Raw genomic sequence first — 23,659 nt, 5'->3', positions numbered from 1 at the left:
GGTGCTCAGCATATATGGGAACTCCTTCAAGAGTGTTGGAAAAGCATTCCAGGTGAAGCTGGTTGAGAGAATGCAAAGAGTGTGCAAAGCTGTCATCAAGGCAAAGGGTGGCTACTTTGAAGAATTTAAAATATAAAATTTATTTGTTTAACACTTTTTTGGTTACTACATGATTCCATATGAGTTATTTTATAGTTGTGTTGTTTTCACTATTATTCTACAATGTAGACAATAGTTAAAATAAAGAAAAAAATTGAATTTGTAGGTGTGTCCAAACAATTGACCGGTGCTGTGTATGCATTGTGGAGGAGAACTGATCCTAGATCTGTACAAAGGCATAACATCTACAGCTGGAACAACTGTCTGTGTTAAAAAAGGCCCAGCTGAATTGAATTTAGCTATTTAAAATGGCATATTTGAATGTTAAATTATTTGTTCTGTTTGTCAATACAAGACAGGGTCTGTGGAGGCTTGCCCTATTAGTGGTAGATTTGGAGGAGAATTTGACATGTCATAGTGATAGATTTTGGAGGGACTCTTTTCACTACAGCCAATCAGTGAGCAGCTTCCCTTCCGCTATATCTCAAGCAGTTCTGTTACTCACAACACTTCCCCTGCTTTCCTCAACAATAGAAAAGCCCACTGAGCTTTTTTTAAGGATTGGGGATTTTTTTACAATTAGGAAATAATATTTCATATTTTACTTGTACCTCAGCCAGCATTGTGAATGTTTAGGAAATAATGTCATGTTTTACTTGTACTTCAGCCAGCATTGTGAATGGTGTCTGAGGCAGTGACATACTAGACCATGGCAGTAAATCTAATACTTAGGTGTTTTTAGTCATGCATGAAAGGTGGTTCAGTGGTTATAAGTTACTGACCTTGGAATACATTTCTGGCCATGCTGGCAGGGTCTGAAACAAACCCAATGTCCACTTGGTACACTGTCAGGGTCTGAATCAAACCCAATGTCCACCTGGTACACTCTGGGCCAAACTTTGCTGTCTCTTTCCATGAAACATGGACACCAAATTAAAGTGCTTGGGAACCAAACAAGTCTTCAGGCAAAGTTACTCATGTGGTAAACCAAACCACCTCTATTAGACGTCACCTCTTTTGACCTCATCTCAGTGAGTTTAGGTTGGGAAACCGTGGAGGAGAGGGCTTTGGACCTAGTTCATAGCATTGAGGAGGAGAGCGCAGCTGTAACAGTACCTGGTATAGTTCATGACATTGAGAGAGCAGCTGTAACACAATACCTGGTCTAGTTCATGACATTGAGGAGAGAGCAGCTGTAACACAGTACCTGGTCTAGTTCATGGCATTGAGGAAAGAGCAGCTGTAAAACAGTACCTGGTATAGTTCATGACATTGAGGAGGAGAGAGCAGCTGTAACACAGTACCTGGTCAAACTGTTAAACAGCCACCACTAACATTGTGTAGAGATCAGGGTCTGGCCCTGGGGTCATCTCTTAACTCATGCTCTGGAATGCAGTCTAAGTTTCATCACCCAAAAGACACTGTAAATCTCCTGTCAGTGTTTTCTCCCAGAGGCCCATTCTCAGTAGAACACACAGACACAATAGTTATAAGAACCCGCTGTACTGTTGCATAAAACAACAATTTAATGCAATAAAAGTATTATAACATAATCTTGCTCTCAGGGTCCACTGAAAGTTGACTAGTAACAACAACTGGGACCTAAAAGACACCCACCATGAGACCCACTAAATCTGCCCAAGAAGAGGCAAACAAAAGAAAAACCCACAACAAACTTAGACAGGAGGCAAACCAAAAAGGTGGTGGTTAAAATAATTTATTACAATCAATACCATTCATACTATTACAAAATCATAATTCTCATTCATTCTTAATTAATTGTATTTACAAAAACATCAAACAAAAACAAACCTCAGGGGAGCATCGTCCCTCCCCGTCATACCTAACCAATACCTAACCCTTTCCCTATCTCCCCTTCCCTAATCTATCCCCTTACCAAACTCACTCTAACACTCCCAGCCCTAAACCCCCTTTCCACCTCTCCCGTGCCGCATGCTTCCCCCACTTCCTCTCCTCCCTCTTCATCTTCCCCCTCAAATCACCTTCCACCCTTCTCACTATCCCTTCCACCCCCCAATCTCTCCCTGTCTTGACTAAATTCTGCCTGGCTTCCCACAGTCCCTTTTTAAAGAGACTCATGAGAAGCCAGAGCAGAAACCTGTCCCTATCCGTTCCCTTTGCTCTCCCTACGCCTCTCTCTAGCCTAGCCCATGTCAAAACAAAATCACTCCTAACCACACCTAGCATTACCCGTGCCCTAGCCCAGACTAGTCCGGCAAAGGCACAGTCCCAGAAGGCATGGCGCACAGTCTCCTCCCTGCCACAAGAGGATCTTGGACAGGTGGGGGATTGCACCAAACTATACCGGTACAAGATGGCACGTACCGGCAAGCACTTATGGAGGCCCAACCAATTCAGGTCCTTGAGCCTGTTGTCCAGGCCCCGCGCCTGCACTCCCTCCCAGACCACTGACGAGATGCCCGCTACAGGCGCAGGACTCCCTGCCTGCCTGACTTCCTCGTACAGGTGCCTGTGGTCTAAACCTACTCGGGCAACTTCAACCTCGGGGTGCACACGCAGCCACTTGGCCGCATGGCCAAAATGCCACGGCAGCTGTTCCGCCCGAGGACCCGCGTTAGACCACACCATTACGCTTCTCGCCTTATACGAGAAGAACACCCGCAGGAGGTAACCGGACGGGTGTATAACCGGACGAGCAAGCTCCGTCAACAAGAAAGAAACAAAAATGGCGTCCAGCTTGAGGGGGAAATGTGGTACCCCCCTACCTCCCTCCCCGATGGGACAGATCATGCGTGCCCTGGCGACCCACTCGCACCTGCCACTCCACATAAACTGAAACACAAGCCTCACTAGAGGCCTCCTCAGACAAGCCGGCAATGGATAGATGTATGCCACATACAAAAGAGACGGCAACACATCCACCTTTAGGACCAGGACTTTGCCCATAAAAGACAAATACCTAGCCTTCCACATTGCTAGCTTCCTCTGTACCACTGCGATACGCATGTTCCAGTTTAGCGTCACTGAGCCGGAGGTCTCAAAATGAACCCCGAGAATCCTCAGGGCCCCTTCACAGAGAGATAACCCCCCAGGCACATCCGTTCTACCGCGCCATCTTCCGAAAAACTTGACGGAAGACTTTGCATGGTTCAGAACTGCTCCCGACGCTCGGGTGAAATCCCCAAAGATGGCAAGGGACCTTGTCAGGCACGAGTCCTTGCACAACAGCAAGGAAGTGTCGTCGGCGTACTGCGTCATCTTAACACGCAGCCCACCGCTTCCAGGGATCAACAAGCCTTCCACCCCTGTGTCTGCCCTAATGGCAGCCCCCAGAGGCTCCATGTACAGAACGAAGAGGAGAGCCGAGAGTGGGCATCCCTGCCTGACCCCAGACGAGAGGTCAAAAACGTCACCTAAGTGACTATTTACACTAACTCGACACCCCGCTCCGACATATAAAGTACGGATCCATCCTATAAACTTCTCCCCAAATCCTAATCTACCTAACACCCTGAATAGAAAAGATCTATTCACGCGATCAAAAGCTTTCGCCTGATCTAGCGCTGCTACCATTAAAGGCAGCCCTCTATCTTCAACCCAAGCGATGGAATCCCTGATCAACTGTAGGTTCCATCTTATAGAGCGGCCCTCTACCCCGCACGTCTGATCCTCGTGGACGACGTAGGGAAGGGCTGTGCGCAACCGGTCTGCTAAAATCTTTGCAAGAATCTTGTAATCTACGCACAGCATGGTCAATGGCCGCCAGTTGCCAAGGTCAGTTGCTTCCCCCTTCTTATAAAGAAGTGACAGCACACCAACAGCCATTGATCCCCCCGGGACTCCCGTCTCAAGGATGGCCTTCAAGACTTCGAGAACCACTGGTCCAAGTATACCCCAAAACTTGAGGTAAAACTCAGCCGGCAGCCCATCCATCCCAGGCACCTTCCCTTTTCCCATCCTCCTAAGAGCGCTCTCAACCTCTTCTAGTGAGATCTGGGCCTCCATCACGTCTCTAATGTCCTCTGGCAACCGCCGGGACAAGTGTTCTAAAAACACGTTTCCCTGCTCTACATCTATTTCCCTTTCCTTAAATAAACCTTGGAAATGATCAGTTGTCACCCTGACCATTTCCTCTGGTTTACTTACTATACTACCATTTTCTTCCCTAACTCCCTTCATTACCTTCCTACTCTGTCTGGCCCTAACCGACTTAAAGAACATAGCGGAACAAGTCTCATTATGTTCTAGAAAGCCACTATGCGCACGCTCCAGGAAAGCTTGAGCCTTCTGCTCCTGCAGCTCCCTGAGCTGCGCCTTTAGGGCTGCGAATCTCTCCCAGTCAATCGACCCGCCGAGGTTGCCTGCCTCGTACTCGAGTTCAATTAACCTTTGGATACGATCCACCTCCCTCCTTTCCTCCCTTTTTTTCCTTCTACAATATCCTATTATAAAAACCCTTATCCTCCCCTTGACTAAATCCCACCACTCTAACACCCTCTCGCACATGGACCGGAGGCCGTCAAGCCTCCGAAAGAAACAAAAAAATGCGTCAACGAAAGCCTGCTCCTCCAGTAAATCCCGATCTAACTTCCAGTACCCCCTACCGAAGAGGCAGACTGGCGACCCCACCTGCAGGAACACCCCGTCGTGATCCGTGAAGAAAACAGGCAACAGCCGCCCAGACAACTGACCCAAAGACCTGGATACAAAAATGTAGTCGAGCCTCCGCGCAACCCCCCTGGAGTTGCGCCATGTAGGACCGACCATTGCCGGAGTAGTGTGCAGGCCACCATCAACCAGACCATGGCAAGCCATTAGCCCAGAGATGGCACCTGCACTGCTATCACCGCCTAACCCTAAATCTATATTAAAGTCTCCTCCTATCACCAAGTGCCTGTTTGTAACACACAGGGGCGCCAGACAGTCCACCATCTCCCTCCTGTCTGCCGCCACCTGTGGCCCATACACCCCAATTAACCTATATCTAGCTTCTCTAAACTTAACATCTATCCCCAAAACTCTACCCTGCATTATTACAAAAGTGTTCTCTATTTTAACCTCTCTATGCCCACACAACATCCCTACTCCTGTTGAGTGCACCCCTCCTATGCCCCAAAAAGATTCCCCCTTATCCCACTCCCTCTTAAATCTACACACATCCCCACCATCCCTCAGGTGAGCCTCCTGTAAAAAACAGAAATCAAACCCCACACCCTCTAAATAACAAAAAACCGCCCTCCTTTTAACATTATCCCTTAACCCCCTAACATTTAGACTAAAAAAAGAAACAGAACTATTCATTTAATTATTTACAACAAATAAAAACCCCAAAACCCAAAGAAAAACCAGGAGACTCACCCGATGCTCCCCTGGTCCATCTCCACCGGCCGGGACGTCCTCTCCTCTCCTGACGCCCCCCCGTCCTCCATCCCAACCCATGATCCAGGCAGTGTGTTGGGTCCTCCCTCCCCACCCACCATCCCCCCCTCCCTGTTTGCCTCGGGGCTGCATATAGGGGACCCCATCTCCCCAAACAGGAGTTGGGATCCCTCTAGCAAACAACCCACCGACCCCTCACTGGAGTCATCCACTAAAATGCAAGGGGCTGAGGCAAACCGGGAGGACAAATTACCCTCCCCTCCCCCCCCCCCCCGCCACTCTCTTAACCCCCCCCTCTCCCTCCACACCCCCCTCCCTCTCACTTCCTGCCAAGCTCCCCCTCTTTATCCCTTTCTTCTTTGGTGAAGGAGGTAGCGGGGAGACACAACGTCCCATCCCCACTAACCCCTCCACCAAATCCCTAATTTCGACCTTGAGGAAGCCTGGCAGGCTGTCCCCCCACTCCTTCCCGCCATCTCCCCCCCTCCTACCCCCTCCCCTCCCACATCCACTCCTCCCTCCTTCTCCGTCACTGTCCCCCTTCCCTCTTCCACTCCTTCTCGTACCACTGTCCCCTTCTCCCTCTTCTCTGCTCCTCCACGTTCTTCCACCTTCTTTTTAATCTCTCCTTCTTTTTCCTTCTTTCCATCTTCTCTCCTCTTTCTTTTCGCCTCTTCCTTCTTCGTCCTTCTCCGTCCTTTCCCCTGTGCCATCCGTACAATCCGCATGCGTCCTCTCTTTCCTCCCCCCATCCCCCGCTCCCCCCCCAGCTGCAGACGCGTATGACCTGTGACGAGCCGGGCAATCACGCCACAGGTGTGCTCTTGAGCCACACCCGTGGCAAGCCTTGGGCTCGTCACATTCCTTGGCCTCGTGCTCTTCCGACCCACAAAATCGACACCTCTTGGCACTGCACGAGGCCAGGATATGGCCGTAGGCCATACAACGCCTGCAGAACGGGGGCTGACGGGCATAGTAGAGTGTTCCCCTGTCAGCCCCCAGGGAGAACATCGCCGGAGGATGGAGGTAGCCATCCACACTCTTCGGGGACTCCCTGAGTAACGCCTGGAACCCTCTTCTCCCGTTCCAGAAACCCAGGGAGTCCCTGAGGTACCTCGCTGAGGAGACATTGTCCATGTACCTCCCCAGAAAGGCCCTCACCTCTTCATCTTTCACATGCGGATTGTACATGGTTACGGTGACCACCCTGAAGTTGTTCTTTGCCAGGCTGGTCACCGCATAATGGCACAGGGGTCCCGTTTTCTCCGCTTCCTTTGCCATCTTCATTACTTCGTCGTGTTTTTCTTCTTTGTGAAACGTCACATCGAAAGCCTTCTCATTCGGGTTCCCTTGAAGGCAGAGCACTTCCTTCACCTCTATCCTGAGGCATCCCATCAAAATAGTCCTTCCAAATGTCTCTCTACTCCACGGCTCCATCTCCTTTTCAGTCCAGGCAAATCGTAAGGTATTTGCCATACCAATCCCCGGAACCGATCTTGTTTGCTTGTATTGATTCATTTAAAAAAATAAGCTCTCTTCAGAAAGAAGCTTCAACCTGAAATGAAGACATATTTAAACCAAAAAGGAGGCGCAACTAAAGGTGTTGACTCTCCACATCTATCAAAACAACTGGAGCACTGGGCCAGACACTCTTAAATAGAACCTGGACCAGCTCAGGTGAAACACCTTCCCACTAACTAGATGGATAAGCCAGCACAGGTGTAACACATATACAAACGAGGTGACACCAATCAGTGCGTCCCACGTGCTAACAAGCTAGACCTGTGTTCTAACGAGCTAGACGTGTGTGCTAACGAGCTAGACGTGTGTGCTAACGAGCTAGACGTGTGTGCTAACGAGCTAGACATGCTAAAGTCCAACCTCAAAACATAAATGGAAAAACCAAAGCCTGTAAAACCTTCCCCTTTAAGACAACAACTATATCCTATATTTTTGTTGGACAAGTTCGCTCACCACCAACAAAAAACAACCTCCATTTCACATTATAATCTACTACAATGCTTCACCTTCTACAATATTAACATGTCTACTGGCTGTCAACCATTTAAAAACAAGAAAACACACATTTCTAAATAACAATATACAATCGTATCTTTTCTCCTTTTTCTTTTAAAGAAAATTGTTTTCCCCACAAGCTTCTAGAACTCTCGTCCCCTTGGAACGAGCCAAAACAAAACTGACAAGGAAATGTGTTTTAATAAATTATTAGAATGTTACAGTCCTGAAACCATAGGTCTGATACCATGTGATTGCATGAAATTAATTTGAATCATTAGATTATTATAACACGTGTGTAAGTGTTAGACTCATTCAATGATTATATTATAATACTTTGTGTGGTTTTAGTCCGAATCAAAGTTTGGGAACAATGTGTCTAGTGTTTTGAGAACAGACTATCTGTCTGAGCCAGATCCGGGGAGACCTTGGCTGGGACACTGAGAACTTCCCAGTCCCAGGTCTCTCCCTATCTTAGGGGAGGGTAGGAAGACACTATTCTCATGTACTCCCCTAGGCTCTATTGGCAGGCGGGTTTGATGGTTGGTGTGGAAGTATGTGTGTCGCTATAAATTGAAGGTCCTGTACTGTACACGTCAGAACGTTCCCATGAATAAACATTTAACTTTGGTAGACTGTGTTAAACAAATCAATTTTATATTTTAAATAATTCAAAGTAGCCACCCTTTGCCTTGATGACAGCTTTGCACACTCTTTGTATTCTCTCAACCAGCTTCACCTGGAATGCTTTTCCAACAGTCTTGAAGGAGTTCCCACATATGCTGAGCACCTGTTGGCTGCTTTTCCTTCACTCTGCGGTCCGATTCATCCCAAACCATCTCATAGGGCCTCTTTCCTTTTCTATCAGTATCTTACAAATCCTGATATAACAGACTAAGGGTAACTTAATTGAATTGGTAAATGAACAGGAGTATAGAATTCTCCTGACAAAAACTCATCTCCAATAAGTCAAAATAAATTGTGATCCGTGGCAACGCAATGGCTAAATGCAAAACTATTTGACTGCCAACCCCTGAGAAAATCTTTCAGGGTTCACTCGATAGGCATGTTGTTGGATCTGGGCCCAGTCCCTAATGTCACGCTCTAGTACATTTGGGTTGGCACATCTGAGAATGAACCCTGATATTCTAAAAGCAGAGCAAAAATGTCAATATAATTGTACCCAAAATTGTCAGTTGGTTACATAAATAATTATGATTACTAAATGTTATATGAAATGTAAATATGAAATATTTGGTTGCATAGTCCTTTTTTCAAAGCATTTTTTAATTACATTTTGCTAGGTGGGATAGCCCAATGTCAACACACAATTTTAACATGTACAAATCAACAACCAATATGCAGAAACAGTTTGTGATATATTGAAAACCTAAACGTAAAATGGGCCATACTGTATACACAAACATCTGCCACAATAATCATAATCATATTACTTACTAACACAACTAAACAAAACACATGGAAACGGGATAACATTTTTACTTCACTGGTTAGAGGACAACCTGCAGAAGACAGTCAGCTGCATTTGGGCGTGATACATTTAAATGTAGGGGACGTTGAACAAAGGAACACAACACTTATTTGTCATCACTCATCGATATCATGCTAAAATCATTTGTGCGACAGAAGGGAAATGAGGTTGCACGTCCTGTTAAAACTAACAGCTCAAAAACCACACGGAATCGGGGAATAATGTGTACATCCCTGGTTAGAGGACAATTTGTAGAAAACAGCTAGCTACATATTGAAGTGTTGCATTTTGATTCAAGTGGGTCACCAACGTGGTACGTTTAACACAACTCTTTTTTTGTTTGTCACTTTTTGTTAAATAACATAAATAGTACTCTTTCAATTCAGAGCCTGGATTTTCCCCCTGAGGCTAATATCCATATTATGTTGAAGCCAATAGAACAGAGGACAAACATTTCGGGTTCTACATTGTGACATCATTAAAATACTCCTACTACAATGTTAAAACATTCTATATTGTGACATTATTTGATATGATTTTTCAAATTCAACTCCTTCATGTATGTTTTGATGTTTGATCAGAGATCTTTTACCAGAGTATCTCTTCCCACATTGATCACAGCTATGAGATTTTTCTCCTGTGTGTGTTTTCTGGTGTTCTTTCAGGCTGTTTAGCTGAGTAAAACTCTTCCCACACTGACTACAGCTATAAGGTTTCTCTCCTGTGTGTACTCGCTGGTGTCTAGTCAGATGGCTAGATGTAGTACAACTCTTCCCACATTGATCACAGCTATGAGATTTCTCTCCTGTGTGTGTTCTCTGGTGTCTAGTCAGATGGCTAGATCTAATAAAACTCTTCCCACATTGATCACAGCTATGAGATTTCACTCCTGTGTGTGTTCTCTGGTGTCTAGTCAGATGGCTAGATATAGTAAAAATCTTCCCACATTGATCACAGCTATAAGATTTCTCTCCTGTGTGTACTCGCTGGTGATTTTTAAGTTCTGATTAAGATTTGCAACGTTTCCCACAGTCAGAGCAGCAGTGCAGTTTCTTTCCTGTGGGTCTCTGCTGGTGTTTCTTGAGGTGTCCTGATCTGGAGAGACTCTTCTCTGCCTCGTCAGCATCATGATGTTGTTGAGGCTCCCCAGAGGATCCACGATATTCACATCTCTCTCCTGTGTTAACGAAAATATCAGACAGATGGTTAAAGGCCCACAACAGCAGAAATCCACTGTTTATTTGAGATAAACGTTGACGCCCAGAGCATTGTCATGAAGTTGTACAATAATTGACATCTGTTAAATTATATGACAATTGTCTTGTTTTCACAGTAGTAAAATTGATGATTGTAGGCTAGAAATAAGTTATTTGTGTTGTTGAAACTCTAATCAGTGTGCTAGATGACTTTTGGTCTCCAATATACGCCCCTTTCTGTGTTTACTAAAATTGCGGCAGGAGGGCGATGCACACACAATTTGGTTGCAGAATCTCCTCCATGCTAATGAGGAAACCACTAATTATGGATGTAGTATATCTGGTTGTAGAAACTCATCCCTGCTAATGAGGAAACCACTAGTTATGGATGTAGTATATCTGCCTGGAGCCAAAATGGTGAGCGAAGACTTTAGTTTTCCACAATGTATTCTGAATATTATAGCGCAAGATCAGGAGTGCTACTCAAGGAAACTCACATTAAGCTCTGTGTCTATTCACTAATTCACCACCGTGGGGGAAAACTCAGGGGAGTTCTCATAGGCTGACAGCAAAAATAGCTTGAGTGCAACACGCATAACTTTTGGATTATAATTGTAAGGCTCGTTTGAATCTCTCCTGCTTAATGTAATGTTTTTGTTTTTGTCTCAAATAAACTGCTTTATACGAAAAAAACACTTCAACCAGTAAAATGCTCTTTGGCTTTATCATCAGCCTGACAATGAGGGTTTGTTCACTAATTGTTTACAAATTGGCCCATAACTTCAGCTAACAACAACATAGACCTACTGTGGGACCCATAACTTCACCTAACAACCAATATACCCATGTCGTGATGTTTGTCATTTGACTGGCATTCAGAAAATGATTTCCTGGATCAGCTGATGATAGTTGAACATGTGACTGTAACTAAACAGCTACAGTATTAAGTATTATGTGTAATTATTGAAGAACCGCATTAATGACAGTATCCATTTGGGTGTTGTCAATAAAGTTAAGGTGACTCTCGGCTAGAACCATTGGATTTAGCAAACTATGAAATTATTTAGGATTTCTGTGCCCATGAAAACTGTTTTCCCAGCGTAATATAAGGAGACACTAAATGTTACGTAGGTAGAGTGCATTTCAGAGATCTGAATATGAAAAACTGTCTTAACAGGACAATAACCTAAACCACAAGGCCAAATCTAAACTGGAGGAGCTTACCAAGATGACATTGAATGTTCCTGAGTGGCCTAGTTACAGTTTGGACTTAAATCGTCTTGAAAGTCAATGGCAAGACTTGAAATTGGCTTTCTTGCAATGATCAACAACCAACTTGACAGAACAGGAAGGATTTTTAAAAGAATAATTAATGTTCACATTAGGATCAGTCGCCTATTGGATGACATCACGACATCCCATCAAGCCAACTCCTTGAAAGCCTTACTATGTATGACATCATGCACTCCTTCCAGTTTGCAATTGTCAAAAAAAAAAAACTATTTTGCTCAAAACATTCATTTGTTTCCCTTTAGTGTGTTTATACTTTATTGTATTTCTATATCAATTTCGACATGAAAAGTATTTTTTTTAAATCACTAGAGGACGCCATGAACAATTCCTACAGTACAAAAACATATTCAAGTGTAGAATGTAAAATCACACATTAGTTCAACAACTGAAGAGTTTGTGTTCCCCTGTTTTTTAAGATAGTACTCACTGTATTTACTGGTGTTAGTCAGATCAATGTCCCTGTTTTATAAGGTAGTACTCACTGTATTTACTGGTGTTAATAAGTTCTCCAGTCTTCTCTTATTCGTCCTCCTCTAATGTGACAGTAATCTCCCCCTCTTCATCCTTCATTCCAAAAACGTCTTCATCTTCTTTCACTTCATCCTCCACTCCAAAAACTGCATCTTCCTCCTCTTCTTTCACAGTAACATCCTCATCCTCTTTCACTCTGAACGCGTCTTTCTCTTCTTTCACCTTAACACCCTCACCCTCTACTTGTTTGTGTATTGTAACAGCCTCCTCTTCCGCCTCCTCTTTCACGAGAGCTTCTTTCTCCATCCAGCAGACCACCTCTTCTTTATCAGGAGGAGAGTAGCTTGGTGAACTCATGTTCGGGGATAATGGCTAGTTAGCATTAGCCAGCTAGTTGACTTACAACGTAAATATTAAATTAAATGGGGTATCTAGTTGTTTCAACATGAGTATTTTTCAATCATAGAGGCAATTAAACCACAAAATTGTCAAAAGATCTTGAATGTTCCGACTGTTGGCTAGCGAGGTACCGAGGTGGCTGCAGTTGTTGAAGAAGCGTTCCGTCCACTAGATTATGCGTCACACTAGAAACATCGCCTGAAAGACACATATTGCCATCTGCTGTCTGGAGGGAAAACTTTTTTATTCCTTCAATGAATTATAATATTATAAAGCAGTTTAGGGAAATGTTTTTTTCTCTCCATTAAATATGAATATTATATCAACACGTACAAAGAGCAACAAGTGTTGTTTGATTAGGTCAGATTTTTATGAGAATTTAAAACAAACTCTACATCTACTCCACATCTGTATTTCTGATTCAGTCATAACTAGATATCAAAATAAGCACCTAGTTATTGATACACAAAGAGCTGTCAAAGGACACCAGAAACAAAATTGTAGACCTGCACCAGGCTGGGAAGACTGAATCTGCAATAGGTAAGCAGCTTGGTTTGAAGAAATCAACTGTGGGAGCAATTATTAGGAAATGGAAGACATACAAGACCACTGATAATCTCCCTCGACCTGGGGCTCCACGCAAGATCTCACCCCGTGGGGTAAAAATTATCACAAGAACGGTGAGCAAAAATCCCAGAACCACACGGTGGGACCTAGTGAATGACCTGTAGAGAGCTGGGACCAAAGTAACAAAGCCTACCATCAGTAACACACTACGCCGTCAGGGACTCAAATCCTGCAGTGCCAGACGTGTCCCAATGCTTAAGCCAGTACATGTCCAGGCCCGTCTGAAGTTTGCTAGAGAGCATTTGGATGATCCAGAAGAAGATTGGGAGAATGTCATACGGTCAGATGAAACCAAAATATAACTTTTTGGTAAAAACTCAACTCGTCGTATTTGGAGGACAAAGAATGCAGAGTTGCATCCAAAGAACACCATACCTACTGTGAAGCATGGGGGTGGAAACATCATGCTTTGGGGCTGTTTTTCTGCAAAGGGACCAGGACGACTGATCCATGTAAAGGAAAGAATGAATGGGGCCATGTATAGTGAGATTTTAAGTGAAAACCTCCTTCCATCAGCAAGGGCATTGAAGATGAAACGTGGCTGGATCTTTCAGCATGACAATGATCCCAAACACACCACCCGGGCAACGAAGGAGTGGCTTCGTAAGAAGCATTTCAAGGTCCTGGAGTGGCCTAGCCAGTCTCCAGATCTCAACCCCATAGAAAATCTTTGGAGGTGAGTTGAAAGTCCATGTTGCCCAGCAACAGCCCCAAAACATCACTGCTCTAGAGGAGATCGGCATGGAGGAATGGGCCAAAATACCAGCAACAGTGTGTGAAAACCTTGTGAAGACTTACAGAAAACGTTTGACCTCTGTCATTGCCAACAAAGGGTATATAACCAAGTATTGAGATAAACTTTTGTTATTGACCAAATACTTATTTTCCACCATGATTTGCAAATAAATTCATTAAAAATCCTACAATGTGATTTTCTGGATTTTTTTTTCCTAATTTTGTCTGTCATAGTTGAAGTGTACCTATGATGAAAATTACAGGCCTCTCATCTTTTTAAGTGGGAGAACTTGCACAATTGGTGGCTGACTAAATACTTTTTTGTCCGACTGTATGTACTGTATTCTATTCTATTCTACTGTATCTTAGTCTATGCTGCTCTGGCGTCGCTCGGCCAAAGATTTATATATTCTTAATTCCATTCCTTTAGATTGTGTGTATTGTTAAATATTACTTGTTAGATATTACTGGACTGTTGGAGCTAGAAACACAAGTATTTTGCTACACCCACAATAACATCTGCTAAACAAGTGTATGTGACAAATAAAATGTGATTTGATGTATATAGGTCTGGTGTTGGTCATTCTACACCCTGTGGATCTCCTGCATGTATTTTCTGATGTTTAATCAGACCACTTGAATGAGAGTATCTCTGGTCACACTGATCACAGCTATAAGGGCTCTCTCCTGTGTGTGTTCTCTGGTGTTGTGTCAGGTTTCTTAGGGAAGCAAAGCTCTTCAAAGTCAGAGCAGAGCAGTGTCTCCTGTGTGTGCTCTCTGGTGATAAAACTCTTCCCACACTGATTACAGCTATACGATTTCTATCATGTGTGTGTTCTCTGGTGTCTATTCAGGCTGTTTGACTGAGTAAAACTCTTCCCACACTGATTACAGCTATAAGGTTTCTCTCCTGTGTGTGTTCTCTGGTGTCCTTTAAGGTGTTCTATCCGAGAAAAGCTTTTCCCACATTGCTCACAGCTATATGGCTGCTCTCCTGTGTGTGTTCTCTGGTGTGATACCAGGTTGCTTGACTGAGTAAAACTCTTGCCACATTGCTCACAGCTATATGGCTGCTCTCCTGTGTGTGTTCTCTGGTGTGATAGCAGGTTGCGTGACTGAGTAAAACTCTTGCCACACTGGTCACAGATATAAGGCTTCTCTCCTGTGTGTGTTCTCTGGTGCTCTTTAAGGCGTTCTCCCCGAGAAAAGTTTTTCCCACATTGCTCACAGCTATATGGCTGCTCTCCTGTGTGTATTCTCTGGTGTGATACCAGGTTGCTTGACTGAGTAAAACTCTTGCCACACTGATCACAGCTGTATGGCTGCTCTCCTGTGTGTGTTCTCTGGTGTGATACCAGGTTGCTTGCCTGAGTAAAACTCTTGCCACACTGTTCACAGCTGTAAGGCTTATCTCTTGTGTGTGTTCTCTGGTGTGTTTTCAGATTACTTGAATGAGTAAAACTCTTCCCACATTGATCACAGCTATAAGGCTTCTCTCCTGTGTGTACTCGCTGGTGATTTTTAAGTTCTGATGCAGATTTGAAACGTTTGCCACAGTCAGAGCAGCAATGTGGTTTCTTTCCTGTGTGTCTCTGCTGGTGTTTCTTGAGGTGTTCTGATCTGGAGAGACTCTTCTCTGCCTCTTCAGCATCATGATGTTGTTGAGACTCCCCAGAGGATCCACGATGGTCACATCTCCCTCCTGTGTAAAAGTCAGATAGTCAATGTAGTGAATGTTTTTACAAACTTTGACAAATGTTTTCTAAGTCCTGTTGTCTTGTTGGTCCACCAGCCAGTGTAGCAGGCAGATGAAAGAAAATACACGCCACTGATTTTCTACCAAATATTTTTTTGCAATGACTGACTACACCAATAATCACAACAACAAGAAATGAATGAGCAGCTTGGCAATGTTTGTAAAACAAGAAATTTAAGCATGAAGTAATGTGGTATATTGCTCCATGTAATCACATTTTTGTGACAAGAGTCTTTTAACCAATGTGTTAAAATAATTAATTGAAATACAATAGTAATGATGAATAGTTGTACAAGTGAACATCAAGAATCACCAAAGTGCCTCCATATCACAACACACCACACTGTCCTGCCAGATAAACTGCTGACTTATTATTATAGTTCAGGGCTCTACGCTGACATGTGTTCCTAAGTGTATATACTGAACAAAAAAATAAATGCAACATGGAAAGTGTTGGTCCCATGTTTCATGCGGGGTCATCTGAGGAGGGGGTGCTGAGGAGTATTTCTGTCTGTAATAAAGCCTTTTTGTGTGGAAAACTCATTCTGATTGGCTGGGCCTTGCACCCCAGTGAGTGGCCTATGGCAGCACACCTGCCCAGTCGTGAAATCCATAGATTAGGGCCTAATGAATTTATTTCAATTGACTTCTATGAACTGTAAGTCAGTAAAATCTTTGAAATTGTTGCGTTTATATATTTGTTGAGAAGTTCCCTTCCCTTAATTCCCTTAAAACTGCCTCCATCAAACCAACCTTGAGAAAATGTGCATGAAGCCTTCTAGTCTGACTAGATTACTACAGAACTACCTCTCTACCAACAATCTGCATGAACCCTTCCAGTCTGGCTGTATACCACTACAGAACTACCTCTCTACCAACAATCTGCATGAACCCTTCCAGTCTGGCTGTATACCACTACAGAACTACCTCTCTACCAACAATCTGCATGAACCCTTCCAGTCTGGCTGTATACAACTACAGAACTACCTCTCTACCAACAATCTACATGAACCCTTCCAGTCTGGCTGTATACCACTACAGAACTACCTCTCTACCAACAATCTGCATGAACCCTTCCAGTCTGGCTGTATACCACTACAGAACTATCCCTCTACCAACAATCTGCATGAACCCTTCCAGTCTGGCTTTATACAACTACAGAACTACCTCTCTACCAACAATCTGCATGAACCCTTCCAGGCTGACTGTATACAACTACAGAACTACCCCTCTACCAACAATCTGCATGAACCCTTCCAGGCTGACTGTATACAACTACAGAACTACCCCTCTACCAACAATCTGCATGAACCCTTCCAGGCTGACTGTATACCACTACAGAACTACCCCTCTACCAACAATCTGCATGAACCCTTCCAGGCTGACTGTATACAACTACAGAACTACCTCTCTACCAACAATCTGCATGAACCCTTCCAGTCTGGCTGTATACCACTACAGAACTACCTCTCTACCAACAATCTGCATGAACCCTTCCAGTCTGGCTGTATACCACTACAGAACTACCTCTCTACCAACAATCTGCATGAACCCTTCCAGTCTGGCTGTATACCACTACAGAACTACCTCTCTACCAACAATCTGCATGAACCCTTCCAGTCTGGCTTTATACAACTACAGAACTACCTCTCAACTACAGGCAGCTGGTTGAACCTTAATTGGGGAGCCACCGTGCTTCTACATCTGCATTGCTGTTTGGGGTTTTAGGCTGAGATTCTATATATCACTTTGTGACATCAGCTGATGTAAAAAGGGCTTTATAAAAATAGATTTGATAACCAGGTGTGGAGACCATCATAGTATAGTAGTTGTATTAGTAGTGTAGCTAGTACAATAACAAGGTGTGGAGACCATAGTATAGTAGTGGTACTAGTAGTGGAGCTAGTACAATAAGATGTGGAGACCATCATAGTATAGTAGTGGTATTAGTAGTGTAGCTAGTACAATAACAAGGTGTGGAGACCATAGTATAGTAGTGGTACTAGTAGTGGAGCTAGTACAATAAGATGTGGAGACCATCATAGTATAGTAGTGGTACTAGTACAATAACAAGGTGGAGACCATCATAGTATAGTAGTGGTACTAGTAGTGGAGCTAGTACAATAAGATGTGGAGACCATCATAGTATAGTAGTGGTACTAGTACAATAACAAGGTGGAGACCATCATAGTATAGTAGTGGAGCTAGTACAATAACAAGGTGTGGAGACCATCATAGTATAGTAGTGGAGCTGGTACAATAAGATGTGGAGACCATCATAGTATAGTAGTGGAGCTAGTACAATAACAAGGTGTGGAGACCATCACAGTATAGTAGTGGTACTAGTACAATAACAAGGTGGAGACCATCATAGTAAAGTAGTGGTACTAGACCACCATCAAATTCAACTGACTTGAGAAGAAATAGGGAATTATATCTAAGTGCAAGGGTGCCAATATATTTGGCTGCAGCTGTATCCAAACAAAGTAATTTAGCAATATCCAAATCATATATCAAATCAAATTCAAGGTTGGGGTGAAGAGTAGCAAAATTCAATTAATCTATATAATAACTTAATAGACTAGAGTCCTGTCCAGGGGAAGTACTTGTACATCAAGCTGCCTCACACTACAGAAACAGCTACAAGCCAAGGCTACTTCCTTCCTTATATAATAATTTACATTTAACAATATCCAAATCATATTATGAATTACATCAGAGGGTTTATACTTGTATACAATCAATCAAAATACAAATTGTAAAATATTTAATTTGATTTTAGACACGATCAAGGTGAATAAACAACAGAAACAGGCCTGTTGTTTTGGTCAGATTTTCATGTCTGATTTAATTTAAACAATATGATTTAATGTGACAAACAAAAACACAAATTCCCAGTCAAAAACACAAGTCAGAACACAGTCTCTCTATTCTCACATGTGATGTCAGGTCCTCTGACTGGGAAAATGTCTTTCCACACTGAGAGCAGTGGTATGTCTTCTCCTTCTGTGTATGTATTCTTTCATGCTTATTCAGATGCCTTAACCGGTTAAATCTCTTTCCACACTGGGAGCAGTGGTATGTCTTATCCCCTCCTGAGTGTGTCCTGTCATGCCTAGTCAGGCGCATTGACTTGGTAAAACTCTTTCCACACAGGGAGCATTGGTAGAGCTTTTCTTGTGTGTGTCCCCTCTCATGCTTTTTCAGACTCGTTAACCACCTAAAACTATTTTCACACTGGGAACAGTGGAAGGGCTTTTCTCCTGTTTGTATTCTCTCATGTGCTTTCAGATGTAGTAATCGGGTAAAACTATTTCCACAGTAGGAGCAGTGGTGTCATCTCGCTGGTTTGGGCATTTCTATGTCTGGTTCCTCTGAAGGACTCTTTCTGCTGTCAGAGTGAGAGTCTGGTCTCTCTCCTGCCAAAGACAGAGTAATTTGTCTAAAGAGAGACCTGAATGAAATCTCCACATGATAAAACTGTCTTCTTATGAGGTTTAATCCAGACTAGATCCCTCAATAACCCAAGGTCAGTCTTCACAACATTACATCATTAATAATAAACTTGGTGAAATTTAAAAACAAAGGATGTAGAGCTCCAAATCTAATTTCTCAGGGAATGTCATGTTTATTGACTGAACAGAGCTCTGTAATAATATATAATGTAATGTTTATAGGCTGAGCAGAGCTCTATAATAATAGATAATGTCATGTTTCAGGCTGAGCAGAGCTCTATAATAATATATAATGTAATGTTTATAGGCTGAGCAGAGCTCTATAATAATAGATAATGTCATGTTTCAGGCTGAGCAGAGCTCTATAATAATATATCATGTCATGTTTACAGGCTGAGCAGAGCTCTATAATAATAGATAATGTCATGTTTATTGGCTGAGCAGAGCTCTATAATAATAGATCATGTCATGTTTACAGGCTGAGCAGAGCTCTATATAATAACATATATTACTATTTCAGTCAATGTTATAGGCTGCATTTGATCCAATGTTAATAACGTTTTGTTGGTGGCCCACTTCATCTCTAAAGTTATAATTACTATCTTTTCTAAATGATCATTCTTTAGTTCAGCCTTTCCTTGAAATGGCTATTTTGGCCATGTTTTTTGTCGACTAACAAACGTTTGCTAATATGTTCAGTCTCCCCAAAACACTTGTCCATTTCATGTCAATAATGCTTCTTATTTTCTGTGTTTCTCCAACATTATTTAGAAATCTGCTTTTTGTGGGTATACACACGCCATGCAAGGTCTACAATAGACACACGTCAAACGTTTCGTTTATAACTTGTTTGCCACTCTGTGAGACAATTAAGTTGTGATTTTGTGGTGGGTGGGGGGGACTCTCTACACGTGTCACAGTTAAGCAATAAGGCCCGAGAAAGTGTGGTATATGGCCAATATAGCATGGTTAAAGACTGTTCTTATGCACAACAACGCAGAGTGCCTGGATACAGCCATTAGCTGTGGTATATTGGCCATATATCACAAACCCGAGGTGGCTTATTGCAATTATAAACTGGTTACCAGTGTAATTAGAAGGGTAAAAATACATGTTGTCATACCCATGGTATACGGCCTGACATACCACAGCTGTCAGCCAATCAGCATTCAGGGCTTTATCAACTATTTTAAAATGTAGCTTTAACATTATATTATAACATAAATTCCTATAGTAGAGAACAACATTTTCAAGTATAGAATTTCAGTAGCACGCTGCTTTAAAACCACACATTCGGTCAAAACTTTGGAGAGTTAGAGCCCGTTTTAAAGACAGTACTTACGGGTGGTAATCAGATCTCCTGACTCCTCTGTCAATATTCTCTCTTTCTCCTCATTCACTTCAAAAACTGCATTCTCTTCTTTCTCTGCCTCCTCTTCTTTTACTGTAACATCCTCCTCTTTCACTCTGAAGGCATCTTCCTCTTCTTTCACTGAAACATCTTTCTCTTCTTTCACTGTAACAGCCTCACCCTCTTGTTTTACTGTGACATCCTCTTCTTCCTCCTCCTCTTTCACAAGAGCTTCTTTCTCCGCCCAGCAGACCTCCTCTTCTTTAACAGGAGGGGAGTAGTTAATGGAGCTCATGGTCGGGGATGTTAGCTAGCTAGCTGTCATTAGCAACTAGGCTAGTGCTAACTTAACGAGCCAACTACTATAGCTGACTAATACAAAATAACGTAATATTAAATTGAATAGGTTAACAAGTAGATACGACAAAAGTGTGTCTAAAACACAATAGCTAATATACACCGAAAGCGTAAGAGCTTTAATCGTTCGGCTATGTTGGCTAGCAAGCTACCGAGGTGGTTGACGAGCTGTTTATGAAGAACCGTCCACTAGATTATACGTCACGCTGGCAGCGTCGCCTGAAAGACGCACATCGCCGTCTGCTGACTGGAGGGGAAACGCAGTTGAGGATCATATTTTATTTTCAGACAAAGATGATTTTAAATGGATTTAATTAAATAATACTATTATATTGAGACATACAAAGACAGGAATGTGTTGATTGATTAGTGCGAATAAAAAATGTTTACTACAGCACATTTAAGGCAGTTTCATTCAGTCATACTAAATCTAAATAAGTAGCTGGCTACTGTCAGTCTTTTCTGCTCCTACATGGTGTAACAATACCTCATGTAGATGTATATAATGAACAGACTAGGTCTGGTGTGGGGCTTTAAGGCCATACTGCTAGTGTGATGTAAAATCGAGTGGACGGAGGCTTCTTTCAACAGCAGCAACAGTTAGTCAGCCACCTCGGTAGCTTGCTAGACAAAATAGCCAAACCAATAAAGCTCTTTAGACGCTTTAGTGTATATTGGCCACTGTGTTTTAACCCCTCTTCTGTCGTTTAGTTAGTTATCCGATTTAATTTCATATTTACGGTGTTGTTGTTATTAGTCAGCTAGCGGGGCTGATTAAGTTAGCATTAGCCTAGCTAACATCCCCGACCATGAGCACACTAAACTACTCTCCTCCTGCTAAAGAAGAGGAGGTCTGCTGGACAGAGAAAGAGGGTCTGTGGCTGAAAGTTGTCGAGGAAGAGGATGTCAAAATACAAAAACAAGTAGAGGGTGAGGATGTTACAGTGAAAGAAGAAGAGAAAGATGTTACAGTGAAAGAAGAGGAAGACCCGTTCAGAGTGTAAGAGGAGGAGGATGTTACAGTAAAAGAAGAGGAGGACGAGAAAGAGGAGGATGCAGTTTTTGGAGTGAAGGAGGAGGTGGAGGGGGAGATGACTGTCACATTGGAAGAAGAAGATGAAGAGAAGGAAACTGGATATCTGGGTTCGGTTTCCCCGAAGGCATGGCATGCGGGAGCGTAATCATCGACTGACACGAATTAGCATAACACAACGGACATAAATATTCCTAGAAAATATTCCGATTCATGAAAATCACAAATGAAATATATTGAGACACAGCTTAGCCTTTAATCACCCTGTCATCTCCGGTTTTCAAAATATGCTTTACAGCCAAAGCTAGACAAGCATTTGTGTAAGTTTATCGATAGCCTAGCATAGCATTTTGTCCAGCTAGCAGCAGGTAACTTGGTCACGGAAATCAGAAAAGCAATCAAATGAAATCGTTTACCTTTGATGAGCTTCGATGTTTTCACTCAAGAGACTCCCAGTTAGATAGCAAATGTTCCTTTTACCCCAAAATATTATTTTTGTAGGCGAAATAGCTCCGTTTGTTCTTCACGTTTGGCTGAGAAATCGCCCGGAAATTGCAGTCACGAAAACAGTGGAAAATATTCCACATTTGCTCCATAATATCGACAGAAACATGGCAAACGTTGTTTATAATCAATCCTCAAGGTGTTTTTCAAATATCTATTCGATAATATATCCATCGGGACTATTCGTTTTTCAGTAGGACCGATTGGAGTAATGGCTACCTCTGTATTTTACACGAGAGTCATCCTGGGAGCCATCAGGTGACCACTTATTCTTCAACATAAATGCGTAAAACTACGTCACAATGCTGTAGACACTTTCGGGAATACGGAGAAAGAGTAATCGGATTGATAGCCCATTCACTGCTCAATAGGGACGCATTGGAACGCAGCGCTTTCAAAACATGAGGCTCTTCCGGATTGGATTTTTCTCAGGCTTTCGCCTGCAACATCAGTTCTGTTATACTCACAGACAATATTTTTACAGTTTTGGACATTTTAGAGTGTTTTCTATCCTAAGCTGTCAATTATATGCATATTCTAGCATCTAGTCCTGACTTAATATCCCGTTCACTACGGGAACGTTTTTTTTCCAAAAATGAAAATACTGCCCCCTAGTCACAAAAGGTTAACACAGTGTCCAAAGAAGGGCTAGATGTATACAGAATGGTGTCGTCTGCGTAGAGGGTGCCCATGGTTACGGATTTAGGGTTGTACCTGGCAGGTCCCTTAATAATTTGTGTGAGATTGAGGACATCTAGCTTAGATTGTAGGATGGCCGGGGTGTTAAGCATATCTCAGTTTAGGTCACCTAACAGTACTAACTCTGAAGATAGATGGGGGGCAATCAATTCACATATGTTTTCCAGGGCACAGATTGGGGCTGAAGGGGGTCAATGGTGAGAGACGTGTTTCTGGAAAGGTAGATTTTTAACAATAGAAGCTCGAATTGTTTGGGTACAGACCTGGATAGTATGACATAACTCTGCAGGCTATCTCTGCAGTAGATTGCAACTCCGCCCCCTTTGGCAGTTCTATCTTGTCGGAAGATGTTGTAGTTGGAGATGGAAATTTCAGGAATTTTGGTGGCCTTCCTAATTAATGATTCAGACACGACTAGGACATCAGGGTTGGTGGAGTGTGCTAAAGCCGTGAATTAAACAAAAATAGAGGGGTCTTAAAAACATAGGCACAAACTCTGCAGTTGTTGAACTAATGTGTTGTGTTAAAGGGGCAATCTGCAATAGCTACATCCATATTTAGACATTTTAAATGTGTTTATTTATAGCCATTGATTCTTGAAGAATATAACACATGCCTCATGAGCTTAGTTCAACTGTTGTACCCCATCAGAACCCACAATAATATTTTTTTCACTCCTATGTGTAGAAACAATGTAACCCACCACTGTAGCCTCAACATGGTTACAACTATAATGTTGATATCATGGATGGTCAGTCCTTGCATCCATAGCTCTGTCTATGAATTTGAGAGTGTAATGGATAACCTTCTCTTCG

The 23,659-nt window shown here is 42.8% G+C and overlaps 1 protein-coding gene and 1 pseudogene across 3 annotated transcripts; both read right to left on the bottom strand.

Annotated features, from left to right (window-relative positions):
* Positions 1 to 8,961: 8,961 nt before the first annotated feature.
* On the bottom strand, positions 8,962 to 12,285 carry LOC118938254 (uncharacterized; annotated as a pseudogene). The gene is made up of 2 exons (XR_016485468.1): positions 12,165 to 12,285; positions 8,962 to 10,145 (listed from the first exon to the last, which is right to left on the bottom strand). The product of XR_016485468.1 is annotated as an uncharacterized LOC118938254 (transcript).
* A 265-nt stretch (positions 12,286 to 12,550) lies between these two features.
* LOC110487378 (uncharacterized) lies at positions 12,551 to 20,945 on the bottom strand. 2 transcript variants are annotated; one of them, XM_021559308.3, is made up of 2 exons: positions 20,243 to 20,936; positions 12,551 to 15,391 (listed from the first exon to the last, which is right to left on the bottom strand). In XM_021559308.3, exons 1-2 carry the CDS (start codon positions 20,544 to 20,546, stop codon positions 14,514 to 14,516), a joined length of 1,182 nt encoding a protein of 393 aa, XP_021414983.2. In that variant the 5' UTR covers positions 20,547 to 20,936; the 3' UTR covers positions 12,551 to 14,513. The 2 variants fall into 2 exon arrangements, with proteins under 2 accessions (XP_021414983.2, XP_090052243.1); XM_090196117.1 differs by lacking the exon at positions 12,551 to 15,391 and adding an exon at positions 18,265 to 18,864 and having other exon boundaries at positions 20,243 to 20,945.
* Between the last annotated feature and the right edge of the window lie 2,714 nt (positions 20,946 to 23,659).

This window comes from Oncorhynchus mykiss, chromosome 13, assembly GCF_057628025.1.
Source record: "Oncorhynchus mykiss isolate SJ-2025 chromosome 13, ASM5762802v1, whole genome shotgun sequence".
Taxonomy (NCBI): domain Eukaryota; kingdom Metazoa; phylum Chordata; class Actinopteri; order Salmoniformes; family Salmonidae; genus Oncorhynchus; species Oncorhynchus mykiss.
Note: the sequence above shows the minus strand (reverse complement) of the source record. Positions and strands in the feature narration are given on the sequence as shown.

Excerpts from the sequence above, each read along its gene's own strand:
- LOC110487378 (XM_021559308.3), bottom strand. The coding sequence starts at position 20,546 with ATGAGCTCCATTAACTACTCCCCTCCTGTTAAAGAAGAGGAGGTCTGC. Across the intron at positions 15,392-20,242 it reads AGGAGATCTGATTACCACCC|GAGGGAGATGTGACCATCGT; the intron begins GTAAGTACTGTC and ends ACTTTTACACAG.